Here is an 18,425-nt window from a genome sequence, read left to right on the forward strand (position 1 = left end):
AAACTAATCCAACAATGAGTAGCTGTGAATGGAAAGTCCAAGAATCTAGTAGTTGGTCAGTTCCACAAAGCTGGTCTTCTGTATACTCTGAAATGCCAAAGAAATAGGTCCCAATTCCAGGAATGCTAACAATATGAGCGCAAGCAGACAAAAAGCAAAAGCTTTCTTCTTCCATGTCCTTTTGTAGGTGTATAGCAGAAAGTATGGCCCAGATTAAGTGTCTTCTTGCCTCAAGATCCAAATAAAAAATATGTATTTTCCTACTTCAGAGGTCTGGACTAGAAGTAGATTCACCTACTTAAAACCTAGCAAAAACTACCTCTCACAGGTGTGCTTTTCATTTATGAATTTTAATTTATTATAGATATAGTCAAGTAGACAACCAATAATAGCTACCACATAAAGACAGAAAGAAAAAAAATAGGAAGATATTCAGGCTGCCTTCACTGCTACTCTAATTTTGTTTTGATTTGTTTTGTTTTGTTTTGTTTTGTTTTTCCTACCAAAGAAACTTAAACTCTGCATAAAAGAACTTAACTAACAAACAGTGTATATTTTTCTACTAGAATAACATATTCAATATGTTCAATATACTTACTTTAGTATTAAATGTTTATTCATGCTATGAACTTATTTAGATGTCATACATTTCATCTACTTAATTAGTGAAATACAGAATTTGCAGTTAAACGCAACTTTTGTATAAGAAGCGAATCCTTCAATGTACCAGTAACTTTTGTCACACTTGTGTACGATTTTATAAAATTATTTAATGTTTACCTCAAGTTTAGGCAGAATTCAGTCCCCTCAGTCTTATCTGACAGTGGTTCTTGTCCTCCTGTCCCATAATTACAAAGAGAAGCACACACTATTAGGTGTAGACTAAAGAGAAATGCATTTCTTTTGTCCTTATACCTGTTCATTATTGTCACAGAATTCTATAACACAGCATAGGAAAGGAAGCTCATACCTTGTGAGTATAAAGAAGAAGAATATTGGCACAGACATTGCTAGCTGGAGGTGATGCCAGATTCTAAATAGAAAAGCCAGGCCTGCCAATATCATGTATCCAATACTAGCAGCACAAGATGTAAGCACTGCCACCATGCCTAGGAATTTAGGGTTTGTCCATTCTAAAACTGAAAGAAAAAGATACATTGACTTGAAAGGGATTTGAGGGTCAAGACCTAAGTTTGAGCAAGGGCCCATTTCAAACTCTTTGACTTACTGAGCAAGTTACTATTTACTGATATGGGTTCCACAGACATTCCTGCCAGGAATCGAAGTAAGCAGTAGATGAAGAAGGAGGGAGCAAAAGCTACACAGGTTTCAGTGATCGCAAATTGTAATAAAGCACATGTTAAAATGAACTTCCTCCCAAACCTGAGAAAAAGAAAAAAAAAATTAGATTAGAGGAACAATTCGGTTTGCTTGAAACTTCAAAGCAGATATAATTATAAATAATAAGGAATTATAAATAATAGAGGCTGCATGAACAAGAGATTTTTTTATTTTTATAAATAAATACATAGTTAAACAATATTTTTCTCAATTCCTTACCAGAAATTTGACTAACTCATGCCATATGATAAAATACTATGTTAACATTATAGCATATCATAAAGATACCATAACACATAATATACTTAGCATATTTATTACTGATTTGTTTCATTGATATGACAAGATACTTGTTAAAAGCTACTTAAGGTAGAAGTATTTTGGTAGAGTACCAACAGATACAAAATAAATAAATCATGGTAATTGTTCAGTATGTGCATAAGATAAATGACTCAGACAGAGAATGAACCAGTAAATGGAGATCATACCAGACCTCACATAGGTATTTCTCACAATATGTACACAAGCAACTCAATTCCTCCAAGCAATCTCCATTACCAAATGTTCTGTGTCCTCCCAAAACACCTTAATTAGCTAAAGTACAAAATATTCAAACACATGAAATTTTGGTGGACACATAAGCATAGTATAAAATACATAAAACTAGGTACCTAAGCGAGCACTTGGAATTTTAGTACAGCTACAGTAACATCTTAGTAATAGTTAATCTGTGCCTTTGTAAAAGCTACGTTTCCTGAATATGAATCTATTGACATTGAAATTTCTATGCCACTTTGTAGTACAAGCTATAAGACAGTCATGATGCAGGGCAAGAGACTTCTAGAAATTTTCAGAGAAATGAGCAACACAGAGAATGAATAAACACAAAGGAAGACAGATTTAGCACAGGAAAACAAAATTCTGAGTTTCTCAGAATACTAGAAATGCAATACTTTCTGTCAAATTGAACAAATCATTTGTATAGAATTTATAGGAGCAGCTGTGCTAACAAATGGGAACTAGCAAACATAAGTGTTATTTGCATCTCTCACCATCTTAGTCACATCATAACTTGAATTATACACTTCATATCATAAGTACTGCAGTTGTTTGAATATTCTTGGACCATGGAAAGTAGCACAATTAGGAGGTGTGGGCTTGTTGAAATATATGTGGCCTTGTTGGAAAGTGTATTTATAAATGCACTTTCTGTGGGGGTGAGCTTTGAGGTTTCAATGCTCAATATCTTCCCAGTGTGGAAGGAAGCCTTCTCCTGGCTACCTGCAAAATACATTCTCTTTCTGCCTGCCTTTGGATCAAGATACAGAACTTCCAGTTCTTTCTCCAGCACCATGTCTACCTGAACAGTGCCATGCTTCCTGCTATGATGATGAAGGACTGAATGTCTGAAACAGCAAAGCAGTCAAAATTAAATTTATAAGAATTGCCATGGACATGGTGTCTCTTCACAGCAATAAAACTCTAAGACCGACATTGTACCAGGAGTCGTGTATTGCTGTGACAGGCCTGACCATGTTTTTGTCGAGAGGAATGTGGATTTGGACATTTTGGAATTTGGAAATCAGTGGAATGCTTTAACTCAAAATGGGCCTAGTAGGAATATGGAAGATGTTGTCGCTAAGAGTGATTAGAGCCCTGGCTCAAGAGGTTTCAGAGGACAATAATGTTAGTCCGTTGCCCAGAGAGTGTTTTGTAATATTTTAGGGGGAAATGTGGTTGCTTTTCACCCTGGTTCAGAGTCTAACTGAGGCTAAGGAAAGGAGATTTAGAGTCATTGCATTAGCAAAGGAAATCTCAAAAGACCCTAGAATAATTTCTGTTATCTGGTTACTTGATTTCAAACTTATGAAGAGCATTTAGATAAAAAAAAAAACACAAGATGAGAAAGAAAAAATACAAAATGTATGGTACAAGAAAGTGATCTGTGTTCAAGAAGATAAAGAGATTAAAGGATGTGGGACCTCAGGGGAAAACCCCATCCAGCTAAGCATATTGTTTATGTGTTTGTGATTGAACAAGGCACTATTAGCAGGTATGGCCTTCCTGAAGTAGTTGTGGCCTTGTTGAAGGAAGTATGCCACTGTTGGTATAGGCTTTGAGGTCTCAATGCTAAGATCTACCCAGTATGAAAGAGAGTCTCCTTCTGGCTGCCTGCAGCAGACAATATCCTTCTGCCTGCCTTTGGAACAGATATAGAATTCTCATCTCCTTCTCTAGCATCAGGTCTGCCTATACACTGACCTGCTTCCTGCCATGATGATAATGTACTGAACCTCTGAAACTGTAAGCCAGTCACAATTAAATGTCCTGTGTTGCAGATAGCCCTGGGGCTAATTACATTTGATATTAATACCATTCGCCTGTGAGGGGCTAATGAGTCAAGGAATTACTGACAAGGAATGAGTCAGCACTCAGGTGATTTTCTTGTAAACCTTCTTCCCACCTAAATTTGTAAAATAAAAGCTAGAGCCAGTGATTGGGTGGAGAAACAATGGAGCTGAATGATTTTGGAGAGGAGGAGAGAGATATGCCATGAAGGAAGAGGAAGAAGGAAAATGGAACAGAAGCACTGGCCTGGAGAAACCCCAAGTTATAAGGGGTCTCATAGATGGGGAAGATGGTAGTGTAGTGGTAGATCTGCCTAATCTAGGCACACAGCTTTTATTCACATTAATTGAGTTGTGTTTTCACTGCTGGGGCATATTTGGGTTGGAGTTTTACCATAACAAATTGGTGCCCAACATATTGATTTGAACTCAACTAACCTGAGATAAAAATTCACTGCCCCCAATCCCTGATTAGGGCTGAGGCAGTCATATAGACTGCAGCACAGTGGATAGGAAGCTTACTGGGTTTGAGGGGCTCACAGAGAATGACAGAGAAGCATCTATGCCCAAGAGAGCCTTTCTGTGTTCGCTTTCCTGTATCCTTCCCTCCCCAACCTGCCTCCCCAACCCCTAAACAGGGACACAGACAAGGTGTGTCTTTCTACACTCAGCTCCTCCCTGTGAATAAAGAATCAGGAAACAAAGGTACATAAGGCTCTGGACCAGGTAATTCATTGATATAAAGAGAGAAATATAACCTTTTGATACTTAAAGATGGGAAACTTCACCTGCAGTTCAGAACTAGATAGGAATATTAGTCACTGACTCCAAGTAGAGAGATCAGTGTTAATAACCTACTATGAACAGGTATTAAATAATAGAAGTCTTGGCTTCAGCTAGAGAGCATAACAGATAGATATTATACTGGGTATTATTAAATAAGTGTCTGTGACTCCAGGTAGAGAGCACAACAGATAGATGGTATAACAGGATGGCTGCTCTAGGCAGAGAGCTTTACAATTAAAAACTATCTGATTCCTATAGGCAGATATTACTGGAAGTTTGAATTAATTGCTTTAAAGATGGTATAAAGATATTGCTCTGTCAGAGACCATCCCGTGAGAAAGCCAGCCCTTCAAAATCTCCCTGACAGGCCAAATGGCCTCGTGCTAGAAACTGGTTATCACTCCCTCCTTCCTATTCCCTTCCTGGCATCTGAGGCTGTAAAAGCTGAATTATAGTCCCCTCTTCCCTATCTCTTCCTGACTCTCATGACTTCTAAGGACATGAGCTACACCTGAGCCCAGACTGACACCCAAGGCTGTTAAGGAGGATCTATGTTCCGGAGATAAGATACAGAGTACCTGCCGCCTGGTGCCTGACTTTGGCCCTCATGTCAGCAGATGCCCGCTTCTTTCTTTGTAAAATTTCCCCTCAACCCCTCCCTATTCCCCACGGTGTATGCTTTAAAACAAGGCACTTCAGCATAATAAATGAAGACCTTGACAACTTTGCTTGGTCTTCGGCTTTTCTTCCCCTTCCTCCCATTTTCTTCCAAGTTTGCGGTCCCCCTCACACCCACGTATAACTGAATCCCATGGGACGGGATAAGTAGCGCCCAACATGAGGGTGAGGTTTGAATCGTATTTCCTTCCAGTGGAGGTTCCAGGGAAGTTCATTGAGACCCCACGAATTTAGAAGTAGTGAAGGACCGCTTCTGCTGCTCATGGGAGTAAGAAGTCCTCGGTGAGTTGATTCATCTCCACTCCACAAAATGGGATATAAGCTATCTGAAGAGGCAGCCTTCCTTAAAGGCTTAAAGATAGTAACCAGGGAAAGAGGAGTTAGAGTTAAACAGACAGATTTGATGAACTTTTTTATTTTCATAGACCAGGTATGTCCATGGTTTATTATAGATGAAGCAGAGATACATTGTAAAAAATGGTGAAAGGTAAGTAGAGATTAAAATGATAAACTAGCTAATGAGAGTCCCTATGCGGTCCCTGCAACCATCTTTTCTTATTGAGGAGTAACTATCAGAAGCTATCACTGTGACTCCTCTTCCTTCTCTGGCAGAATTCCCAGAAGAAGGAGATAAAGAATTAGAGTCTGAACATGAGAGAGAGAAAATAAGTTTCAGAAAAGCAGTTATCCCCTGTTTGGGATCTTTTAGCAAAAAGTAAGAAAATGAAAATAAGCTATTTCAGAGCTCTCCTAGGGACAGAAGGAAAACGGGAGACGTCCTGCTTCCTCTCTGGCTCCTATGGAGATATTCTTAGCTCTGGTTAGGATATCTGGGTCCCTTTGAGACGTCAAGTTTTATTCCCTGACTGTCTATTGTCTGGTTTTGGTGCACCAAACGGTCCATGTGTCTGTCTATTTATGTTTGCTTTTGCTTTGTTCTTTGAATGATTGTTGTTCTGTGTTTCATGTTGAAAAATATAAATGGTGAAAACTTTATCTGCTGGCTGTCCATCCTTTGATTTAGTTTAACTTGTTAAAAAAAGCAGTCTCAATTTGCAGAGCAGAAACTGATAAGTTACTCTGCACTGTGGCTGGGAGTCAAGTACAGTTTTTCTGTTTTTTTTTTTTTATCCCACAGAATGCTGCAGAAGCATGCTAGCTTCCAAAATGATTCGTGTGACAGACTGACGTGTGAGTTCATGAGTGCCCTGGCAGTGATGACAAGAAAACTGTGTTGAGCACACAGAGAAAGAGGAATCAGGGAGAGCAGCCTCTTGCAAACAAGATGAAGAAACTTCCTATCTCCGCCATGGGCTACAGCAAGGAGAGCTGACCTGGTGTCAATTTGAGGACAATTATAAATGATGACCTGTGAGGCGGAGGGACTGCTACAGTGTATTTAACAAGATTTCATCAGAGACACTGTTTTTGGCCATTCAGGCTAACACCCCTATAGCTGTGAAAGCTTGTGTACCTCACATATAGGCTATATTGTTAGATAATTTTAAGAGTTAAGATCACCAATCTTGACAAGTCTTTTCACATTCATTGTAATTGTTGTCAATTAACAAATTGTGTAGATCCTAATTTAGATAAGGAATCTGATGTTATGATTTTGTTAAAAGAGACCTGCTTATGTTTTGCTGCCTGTTAGAGTTAGGAAATGATCCTTGGTTTAAAAATACGAGAATGCAAACTTGGAAAAGGTCAAATGAGCAATTTTAAGACATACTGTTTTAATTGTAATTTTAACTTCAATATATACCACAGCTTTAGATCAACAGCTGCATACTGCTCATTTTGTTAATGATATGCATAAGAATATTAACAACTTATTCTAGATAAAAAATTGGAGGCAAAGGTTAATGTCTTAGAAGTAGTGCTCTTAACAATAAGACAGGATATAACAAATATTAAGGCTACAAAAACAGAAATTTCAGATATTAGAGGAGTGTTGTTTTTATTCTGACAAGACTGGCTTAGTTCAAGATAGCATAGACAAAGTTAGAGCTAGTTTAGAAGAGAGAAAACACAACAAAGAGAAACAAGAATATTGGTATAAAAATTGGTTTTCCACTTCTCCTTGGCTCATTACCTTACTTCCCACCCTTTTGGGACCTTTCATGGGTATTTTACTGCTTTTGTCTTTTGGCCCCTAGGCCTTTAGAAAATTAATCAGTTTTGTTAAGTCACAGATTGAAGCTGGTTTAAGTAAGCCGGTTGCAGTCCACTACTATCAGCTGGATATCCAGGACTCAGACTAAGAAGATCCTCCTCCCACTAAGGAAGAAAAAGCAACTCGTCTCCAATTTTCCACCCTTGCTGCTAATGCAGGGTCCCCTTGGTTCCTCAGGCTTTGGAGATAATAGGGACGAGAAAGGGTGACCTCCAGCCCCTAATATAGCTTAAGAGTCACAAATTGTGGTGTTACAATTGGTACAATTCTTGTAGAGGTCTTGCTGAATCTGAGGTTGACAATTTTCCTTTGGGAGCTGCACAAAATTCAGAACTGTGCAGGCTGGTTCATGATAATACGAATCCAGTATGGGCCCAGCCTGGGTCCAAGCTAAGCATTTCAGGGGAAGGTCCAAATAGACCATTTCTGAGTTGCCTGAGAGACACACCTGGTTTGGATGGAGGTTGGTATCTAGTTTCATTTACAAATAAAAAAATTTTCTAAGGCTCTGCCTCCCTTCCCCAAAAGATACCAAGAGCCACAAGTGTGGGTCATGACAGCACCCACGGGAGGAATCGGGTCAATGTCCCCCCAGCCATGGTTAATACCTACTCATCCAAGGATGAGAAAATCATTTGATCACCTCAGTTTAGTGTGGACTTATTAAATTTAATTCAGAAGGGGGAGATGTCAGAGACCATCCCGTGAGAAAGCGAGCCCTTCACAATCTCCCTGACAGGCCAAATGGCCTCGTGCTAGGAGCTGGTTATCACTCCCTCCTCACTATTCCCTTCCTGGCACCTGAGGCTATAAAAGCTGAATTATAGTCCTCTCTTCCCTGTCTCTTCCTGACTCTCATGACTTCCAAGAACATAAGTTACGCCTGAGCCTGGCCTGACACCCCAAGGCTGTTAAGGAGGATCTATGTTCCGGAGATAAGATGCAGAGTACCCGCCGCCTGGCACCTGACTTTGGCCCTCATGTCAGCAGATGCCCTCTTTTGTGTTCTTTGTAAAATTCCCCCTCGACCACTCCCTATTCCCTGCGATGTATGCTTTAATACAAGGCACCTCAGAATAATAAACGAATACCTTGACAACTTTACTTGGTCTTTGGCTTTTCTTCCCCTTCCTCCCATTTTCGTTCAGGTGTGCAGTCCCCCTCGCACCCACGAATAACTGAATCCCACATGACGGGATATTGCTCTAATAAGTCTTACAAGATACTCACACTCTGTCTAACTTAGGCTTCACAGGAATTCTGGGTATAAATCCTGGTTTGACAAGCTGCCTCTTATAAGCAGGTATAGACAGAGTGTGAATCATTTGTTTTAAAGGTGGTATAATAAAGACTGCAGGAGACTCATGTTCTCTAATGTGGACTCCATAGGAATTTTGAGTTAATATCCTGATATGACACATTAGAAAAGCCTAAATAAGCTAAAATGTGTGTGATTTTGATTATTGTGGTTGTTTTATTGTTCCTCTGGGACAGAGGGAAAGCTACAGGTTTTCCTGGTTACCAACTGAAGGATATGCTGATTTGAGGAAAGGGTTTTGCCTTTGAATTTTTGTAAAGGTGATTAAGGTATTTATACCTTCCAGAGTTATATGGATCAGATTTGATAGAGGAAGACCCCCTGAAGTACTAGATTCCACAGAATAAAACAGAAAGGTTATCTTGATGTTACTAAAATTTTATTTTGAGATTTATATTACATAATATACAGCCAACACTACCATCTTCTCCATCTATGAGACCACTTATAACACCCAGTAAATCGTCTTTGTTAATTAAATAGAACTTCTGTCATCTATCCTTACTTAAAAGTCTATAGTTCTGCACCTGGCTATGTCTTGGCTTTAGATTGAATGCCATCTGAAAACCATCCTCTCAAATCAGTTCCTATCAAAGTAAAAATCCTAGGTTGGCTGGGAGACTATGTAGTTTTTCAACCCCATCATAAGTTCAAGAATGACTGATATTAATAGGAAGCCTAACACAGCTTCCAAAACTTAGCCAAATTATAGAGCCTACTGATTACTTGAACAGTCCCTTACTTCAACACATTGAAGCATCAGTCTTCAACCTACTGGCAAGGATCTTCTGACAGACTTAGAGAAACAGGGATATTAAGACCTAGCCTACACTGTCTCGGCAGAATTAAGCTGTCCTGAGCTGTAATTGTGCCCTTTCTTTGGACAGTATTATGTCTGTAGATGAAGTGAGGCAATTCTTGCCTTGTGGCTGTTTCGCCACAACTGGAGTAACTCAAAGATGCCCAGTTTCTTCTTTGAATCCGAGACAGAGAAAGCTGTCAAGAGCAGACTAATCACAACAAGTGAATAAATAACATTAAATGTCACATTCTGAGGACTTCTGACATTTTTGAAAACTAACTATTTATGTGAAGTAATCGGAACTGTTCTCTACAATCAGCCATTTCTAATTAAAATTACTGAAAACACCCTAACAATAAACTCAGAGTCATGAATTTCCTATTTGGCCCTTAACTCACAGGCGTAAACATCTCAGATCTGTTTATAATAACAGCAATAGAAGGACTGGGTCTAAGCCCTGCACATCAAAATTTTTAGTATCAATAGAATAATTTTATACCAATGAAAACCTTTGATTTTGCATCAAATTACATACCATTTAAGAAATTATGACTTCAGCTTAGTAACAATTAAGAAGATTTCTACCAAATGAGATTATGGCTATGCAATCAATTCTAGATATTCCTCCCTGTTCCAATTATGACCATTCCTACATTCCCTAGAAAGACCTATAATAACCACCCTCAGCTCCAAAGCCTAGAAAACTGAGACAACGACTCTTCATAAATTCTTCAAATTTAATATGGGTGTTGAGATATTTTTGAAGGGAGGGGGAAGGGTAGGGAAAATGGGGGAGTTGGTTGGTTTTAAGAAGTCCACACCAACGATTGTATTAATCTCTGATGTCTGTGTCCTGACTGGATCCAGATGAAAAACCAAGACATCAAGAGTTCAGGCAGGTCAGTTCAGCATTTCTGATGATGATATATCAGCTTCATGTCTGACTGTACACTGGCATGCTTCCTGCTATGATGATAATGTATTGAATCTCTGAAACTGTAAGCCAGTCACAATTAAATGCCCTGTGTTGCAGATATCCCTGGGGCTAATTATATTTGATGTTAATTTCATTCGCCTGTGAGGGGCTTCAAACAAGAAATGAGTCAGCACTCATGTGATTTCCTGTAAAGATTCTTCCCACCTTAATTTATAAAATAAAGGCTAGAGCCAGTGATCAGGCAGAGAAAGAGGGGAAGATGGAGCTGATGGTTTTGGGAGAGAAAGAGAGAGAAAGACACCATGGAGGAGGAGGAAGAAGGAAAGTGGAGCAGAAGAACCTGGCCTGGAGAAACCGCAAGTTATAAGGGGTCTCATAGATGGGGAAGACGGTAGTGTAGTGGTAGATATGCCCAATCTAGGTGCACAGCTTGTATTTACCACAACAGTCCTGTATAAGAGTTACATTGGTAATGGTATCTCTTCACAGCAAAGAAACCCTAACTAAGACAAGTATTTATATAACATACATGTCTTATGTAAATATGACTCAATTTAGATTGGAAAAGAATGCATAAATAAATAGTATATTAAGTAAAATGATTAGATGGCAGATATTATAAAGGTTGGTTGGCTTAAATATTATATACTTCTATAAATATATCTTGTATATCCTCAGAGAAAATAGTCATTTATAAAATTGATAAATATAACGATGCTTAAAGGGCAAGCCTTTGGTGGTAGCTTTGATGTCTCTTTCCAAAAGAAGAATCACTAAAATATAGAAATTCTGGAATTCAGTTTTCCATTGTTCATGTACACTGTTCTTGATTGATTTAGTTATTTAAATTTAGTACTCTGTGACTTTGGTGGCTTTATTAACCAGTTCTTTTAAAAAACATTCTTTGTTTTATTTCTTCACTTGTAGACAGACTATATTGTGTATTGTATAGATGTATCTCCTGTCAATTAAAAAGCCTATAGCCTATGGCTTAGGCAAGAAATAAGGGTTAGACATATGACAGAGAGAGAGAAAGGATTCAGGGATATAATTAGGGTGTGGAGATCGACCCTGAAAAATGTGAGGAGATAGATGAATGTTACCTGAGCACAGGCAAACAGCCATGTGGCAGAATATAGGTTGAAATAACTGGGTTATCTTTAGTTATGATATAATCATAGAAGAACATAACTTTATGGACAAGGTTTTTGTAAATGTATTTTGAGTCTTATTTCCAGGAGCATAGAGCTAGAAAGAAGAACCAGGCCCCAACTTCAACAGTCTCTAATGTATCCGTTTCATTATATCACACTATCTAAAGTTTTGACACATATTTCCTAGAATCTCATTAAGTATACTCCCCCCTTTTTTGAGTATTGACATTTTCTGTAGCACTCCTCAAAGAAGAAACTAATATTGTTCCATGGTAGAATTATGAGACACTATTTTTGAAAGATATTAACAAACATCTACTTACTTCAAATAGAGAACTGAAAAGAGACTAAAGAAAAGATACCACAAAAATCTAACTTGCTGAACCAATGAATTTTATTGTGCTACTCATATGAATATGGGTGAGAAATTCCTTAAAGGAGTAACATTAGTCAAAGACAACTCTATCACCAAGCACATCCTGCATGGGAGATAGCTCATGAAAGCTGGAAACACAGAGTCCTGTCTGGCCCACAGATAGTTTACAGGTTAGTAGGTGGCCTTTGCTGGTAACACAGTTAGTTTGAGCCTCTTCCTGGAAACTTTGTACCTTTAATGAATTCTGTGTTTCCAGAGTGTTCAGCTGGTCTGAGCCCTTTCTAGCGTTCTAGCGTTTCTGAGTGTCTCTGAGAAATACTTACTACTTACAAATACATGAAAAAGGAGGGGACTAAGTAATCTGGTCAATTCAGGGACTTCTTTAAGTTGTTTGATTGTTTAACTTCTGAGCTTCCCTGAAGAGTGAATGTTTCACCTCCCCTAGAATATCCCTTGTTTTATCTCCCAGTGAACATCCTGTATCAAAATATGTTGTGGATTGCTATCTGTATGCAGGTGAGGGCAGGCACAAGATAAGGCTAGAGCCTGTGATTGGGCAATGGAGAAAGAAGGCAGGCTGAGTATTTTAGAGATGGAACAGATAGGGACAGAGAGGACAGGAGGAAAGTATAGATGGAGGAAGGAGAGGAAAAGCCTGATCCTCATGGCTTTAAATAGCCACAGCTAACTATGAGTATCATAAAAGAGTAGAATAATATTTGACAATCTGTCCAATCTAGGTAGGCAGCTTGTATCAATATCAGTTGGCTCTGAGTTCATTATGTAAGAATCTTGTGGGTTAAGAATTTACTGATACAAATCTGAATGATAAATTACAAGCCTCTAGAGTTTTCATTTTACTTGGTTATGGGGATTTTTGACAGCTAGTCACAGGGGAAGGATGGATGGGAAGATAGCAAGAGGTTCAGAGGCAGGCAAACTGCAGGAAATTGGGAAGACCCTGGCTTACAGCTCTCATCGGGGGAGGAGTAACGAAGTTACTAGAGCATAGCTGGTGATAATATGTATTGTTTTTTAATATTACATTCAACAAGTCAGGGATTTCTTTAAGTTATTTGATTGTTTGCCTCCTGATCTTCCCTGCAGAGTGAATGTTTCACCTCCCCTAGAACATCCCTTGTTTCATCTCCTAGTAAACATCCTGTCTCAAAATATGTGATTGGTTCAGCTCTGCTTCAACCTAATTTGTTTTAAGGAATGTCCATATAACAGGAAAGAAAGCTGAATCAAGTTGATTTGCAGAAATTGTTGTTGATTTAAAAAGCATATTATCAGGCACAAGATGCCAATTCTTATTCCACAATTACTCACTGCAGTATTTACTTGCCTAATTACATAATCTTATGGACTCTGTAACACTCAGAAGATGTGTGAGCAGAAGCAAGCATGGAAGTGATAGGTATTACTTCCCAATGTTGGGTTCTGGGAGAAACTGAGAAAAATCACTTCAAAAAGTGAGGTTAAAATTCTCTGATCAGTCAAGCAGGTGGTCAGCTCAGGATCTGAACCATGTTGTTGAAGGGAAATTTTTACAGTATTTTTAAAGGATGAAACCACAAAGCAAACGGGGATATAGGGGGCTATAGCATTGTCTAGTCACATTTTGACACAAAGGGTGGAGAAAGGGAATTTCCATTAAGATTTTGTCACTGACTGGGGCCAGCCAGTCACATAAAGGGAGTAAATGTATGTGGTTGGGCTTTATCGAAGTTACCATGTCCTTGACTCACAGCCTTGAAGGTCAGACTTCATTCTCAACATCTAGCACATAACTCAAAATGATTAGTGAACAAATGAATGAACAAGCTGCATGTAGTCAATTAGGTCTATGACAGGCTATCAGTTATATACATTTATGACTTGGGTATCTTAGTTTAGATAACAGGCAACTTCTCTCTTTACATTCTTTTCTAATTTACTGGTTAAAAGACAAAAAGAAAAAAAAAGAAAAAAATCTGGAGAAACAGGATAGAACTTGGTTTCTGGCCTGGAAACATGAACTTAGTTTGACCCTGGCAGTAAGATGGAAGCGTTATCTCTGGGATGGCAGGACTCAGACAACTATCTCCTTAAACCAACATATCACATATACATGGTTGTATATTTCACAAGCATCAAAAGACATTCTGCTTGTCATGATCAAGCAACTAAAATACTGTATTTTTTTCACTTGGCATCACATCTACTCAATTAAATGTCCAAAAAGAAGGGAGCCAAGTGCCTTGACCAAGGACAACACTGTTTTATATAAAATATGTAAAGACCATGAAATTAATGGTGTGGCTTTTCTTAGTCTTGATTCCATAGTTAACTCTTTCTCTATTTCTAAAATGTCTTGTTGACCTGACTCTTGAACATCTGTTCATAGATTTTTTTTTTGGTTCAATGGCAGAACTAGAACACTATAATGTACAATCAAGATTTCATCTTCAATGGGTCACAGCTGCTAAAAGTACATGTAGAGTAGGTGGGAGCACTTTAAACACACTCACCTGTCTGACAAATGGCCACATATGATAGCCCCTATAAATAGGCCAATCATGAATGAAAATTTAGCAACAGAATTAAGTGCCTGAGATTCACACACCAGGTCCCACTAGAAAAGAAGAAAATGACCAATCAGAAATTATAGCTACTCAGGGCCATTTATCCTAAGCGTTCACCATAACCCCTAATATTATTTTATAGCCCTATCTTACTCTTCAACGTTGCTTTTGAAATCAATATTATTTCTACTATCAGCTAAAGTTACCTTTCTCTAAGAAACTTCATTTAACTCTCTGTAGCTTCTGTTAATCATTTTAAAACATACTAAGAAGTTCTCTCAAATAGGTCATGAAGTGCAATCATTTGAGAAACTTAAGGACTTTTCTGGATCACACATATCAGTGTATAAAGTCTCATGTAATTCCATTAGGTATAGATAGAGCCTAGAAATGACTGCATCCCCCCCCTTATTTCTTTACTTTTATTTCCTTATTTTTGGTAAAAGTATTTAACCACGTGGTACAGTGTTCCAATAATGAGAAACATTCAAGCCTGTTATAGAGGTAAAAATATCTTTTCTGTGGCAATGCTGAGATGGAATCCTGGATCACACATGTGAAACATAATCATTCTACCTTGGAGCAATAGCCTTAGATGACCTTGATGTTTTATATACTCGCCCAGTTCTTTTACATTTTAAATCAAGGCTGAATAACACTGTCTTGTCATAACATATCTAAGAAGACACATAAGTATTTGCTTAAAATGAATTCATACATTCATTGAAGCGATTAAGGTTGAAGAGATGCCTAAGCAATAGAGAGCACTTATTGCCGTGACAAGGGACCTGAGTTCTTAGCATAATCATAGTGGCTCACAAACATCTGTAATTTCAGTTTCCTGTGAGACAACACCCTCCTTTTACTTCTTTGTGCACCAAGCACAGATGTGAGATATATATATATATATATATATATATATATATATATATATATATATATGCTAGAAAACAGTGATAATCTGTGGTCATCCTTAGAATAAAATGCTAGAAGAATGAGAAATGTTTCACATTTAATATGTCAGTAATTAATGTTAGCTAAAAGTTGAAGAGTGAATTAAATGAATATCCACTACTGTGGCACTGGAAAAGCCCTATCATGAATTTCTTTTTGGGGATGACTTACCTCAGTCACAATGGTAGAAAGGAAGTTGCTCCTGTCATACACCCAACCATCCACACAGGGCTCAGTGTCTGGCTCTGTCTCATTGGAGAAAGTGCCATTCAAATGAAGAAGATGCCACTGTGGTTGGGCAAAACGACGACATTTATCCAGTCTCAGGTTGGAATCCAGGGGGATGGAGATCCTCAGGAGGTCATCTTGGCTCAGGATCCTACTGCCATTATCAGAGGCAGTGTCATTGTCAAGGATGGGGGCCCAGCAGCGATGATTGGGAATGGCTGCAGTAAAGTTCTCCATTGTAATATGAGGTACCACAAGGCCTACGAGGAAGAGAACAAAAGAGATCTGAAGGATCTGGAATCTTCCTAGGCTTCCAACTTGATTCAGGAGTTCCTGAAAGGCCATTGGAACTGAATGACTATCTCCGATGGGAGACAAATAATACTTCCATGTAGTCTAATACCGAACATTTAAAAAGAACTTAGATTTCACAAAGTCACCCTAAGTAGGGTTGTTCTTCATGTGTCCCTCATCGCTTCTCCACTGCAGGCATAGAAACCTTACTCTCTAATGGGTTAAGTGTCATGCATGGAGCTTCTTCTTTTAAAGTTACCAAGCATTCTACTAATGTTTTATTTCTGCAACAGAATTTGTTAAAATTTTACTTTTAATGGAATTTTGCTTACACGATTCCCATGGTCAAATATGGACCTTGATCTGCAAATCTTAAAAAATTAATAAAAGAGTTAACCTATTACATTTATGCACTACAGAATGTGCAACTTAAAAGATGTCAAAGTGAACCATTTTAGTTTTTACTCAAAGTGTTGTGTTTAATATTAAATTTTGTTTTAAGAGTTAAAAAGAAGAATCGAAGCTAAATTACTTAAGATGAAGCATGGTTCACATGCTGTTTCAAATAAGAATGCTCCCTCCGGGCTCATATGTTGAATGCTTGGTTCTCAGTAGATTGAATTGCTTGAAGAGATTAAAATTTGTGACCTTGGTGCAGGACATTCATCACTTGGGGAGGATTGGAAGATTATATTCCTAATGAGCTTTTCACTCTTTGCCACTGTCTTGCAGATAAGGATGTAAGCACTTAACTACTGCTCCAGCACTTTGCCTGCCAGACTGTTGCCAGGCTCCTTTCTATGATGAACATGATGGACTCAAGCTCTGACACTCACACTCTGACACTGTAAGCAAGCTCTAAATTAAGTATTTTGTTTTCTAAGTTTTCTTTCTTATGGTTTCTCCTCACAGAGATAGAAAATTAACTACGCCAAAAGTTGGTAGCAAAGTGTGGTATGTTTCTGTGACAGGCCTGACTATCCAAATTTTTGGAGAAATATTGAAATTTTGGGCACTTTGGACTAGAAAAATGGTTCAATGTTGTAAGTCGAGCATATTATCTCCTCCTATTTAAGCTTCAAAGACACTCATGCTGTGACATTGTACTGGCTAGTTTTGTGTCAACTTGACACAGGCTGGAGTTCACAGAGAAAGGACTTTCATTTGGGGAAATGCCTCCAGGAGATCCAGCTGTGTGAGAGACCAAACTGGGAAACTAGACCCACAACAACTCTCACCCTGAAGATCAGGCTGACCCTTTGATGGGAATTATGTCACCCCCTCCTTCATTGTCTCCACCTGGCACCTGAAACTGCCAGCTTCACTCCGTCCTTCATGTATCCACTTGGCGCCTAGAACTGCTTAGATAAAGCCAGCTTCACCTCCTCCTCCATGTCTCCATTTGGTGCCTGGGACAGTTTACTCCAAAATAGCTACAAGATGTTTGATGGCTGCCTGGGACTTTTTAGTTAGGGCTGACACTCCAAGATAAGCTGCAGAATGTTTGAAGGCTGCCCAGGACCGTTTTAGGGCCAACATTCCAAGATAAGCTGCAAGATGTTTGAAGCCTGCAATCAGCATCTGCCCCAGATGTCCATCCCTTTCTCTGTATTTTACTATACCCCCTCACCCCTCCCTATTTTTCTCATTGTGTGCTTATAACCAGGCTCTTAGCCTCCATTGAACAGACCTTGACAACTCTCTGCTTGGTCTTGCTTCCCTTTCTCCACCTGTTTCTCTGGCAGGCCTCATCCTCCTCCACCCACGGAATAACTAAGTCCTACTGAATGGGACAGATGGCGCCTAGAACGTGGGGTTCAAGGCATGGAGCTTTGCCTGGCAAGGACCCAGGAGATTAGCTCCAAGAGATTTTCGTTGCAACTAGAAGAATAAGCTGTTTGAGGAACGCTCCTACCACTCATAGGAGAAGCTGTCCTCGGTGAGTAATTCCTCTCCATTAAGAAATGGGAACTAAACTGTCAAAGGAAGCAGTCTTCATCAGAGTCCTGAAAGCTTCACTCAAGAAAAGGGGAGTTTGAGTTAAGAAAAAAGATTTGATAAACTTTTTTATTTTTATAGATCAAGCTTGCCCCTGGTTTATAATTGACGGGGCAGAGATACATCGTAAAAAATGGCAAAGGTTAGGTCGAGCATTAAATGATATATTGACCAGGCAGGACCCCAATGCTGTTCCTGCAAATATTTTCACTTACTGGGGACTTATTCGTGACGTAGTAGAAAGTGCGGTTGATGATCCTCAGAAACAGCAGCTTTTGTTGGTTGTAGAATACTGTCTCTGCCCCTTGTTTGGGGAGGCTTCAGTGAGCTCCCTCCCCAACAAGAAACCCACTTCAGTAAATACAGACATGCCTGAAGCCCCTTAGGCTTCTCTTTAGACTCCTCTCCCAGTGGATCCGTCTCCTATAGAAATGCCACTGATCAATCCAGTCTTTAAAAAAAACCCTT

The 18,425-nt window shown here is 38.9% G+C and overlaps 1 protein-coding gene across 7 annotated transcripts in view; it reads right to left on the reverse strand.

The window, feature by feature from the left end:
• Slc22a28 (solute carrier family 22, member 28) overlaps positions 1 to 16,216 on the reverse strand; it is a 70,025-nt gene extending 53,809 nt beyond the window's left edge. For 3 of the 7 annotated variants that reach the window (XM_030250984.1, NM_001013820.3, XM_011247279.1), the window contains exons 1-4: positions 15,609 to 16,216; positions 14,430 to 14,533; positions 1,229 to 1,383; positions 971 to 1,139 (exon numbers count right to left, since the gene is read on the reverse strand). In XM_030250984.1, the coding sequence (XP_030106844.1) occupies positions 971 to 1,139; positions 1,229 to 1,383; positions 14,430 to 14,533; positions 15,609 to 16,010 (830 nt within the window). In that variant the 5' untranslated portion in view covers positions 16,011 to 16,216. Of the gene's footprint in view, positions 1 to 798; positions 839 to 970; positions 1,140 to 1,228; positions 1,384 to 14,429; positions 14,534 to 15,608 lie in introns of those variants that run through there. The other 4 variants (XM_006527179.3, XM_011247277.2, XM_006527180.2 and 1 more) reach the window with 4 other exon arrangements.
• Between the last annotated feature and the right edge of the window lie 2,209 nt (positions 16,217 to 18,425).

This window comes from Mus musculus, chromosome 19 (assembly GCF_000001635.26).
Source record: "Mus musculus strain C57BL/6J chromosome 19, GRCm38.p6 C57BL/6J".
Lineage (NCBI taxonomy): Eukaryota > Metazoa > Chordata > Mammalia > Rodentia > Muridae > Mus > Mus musculus.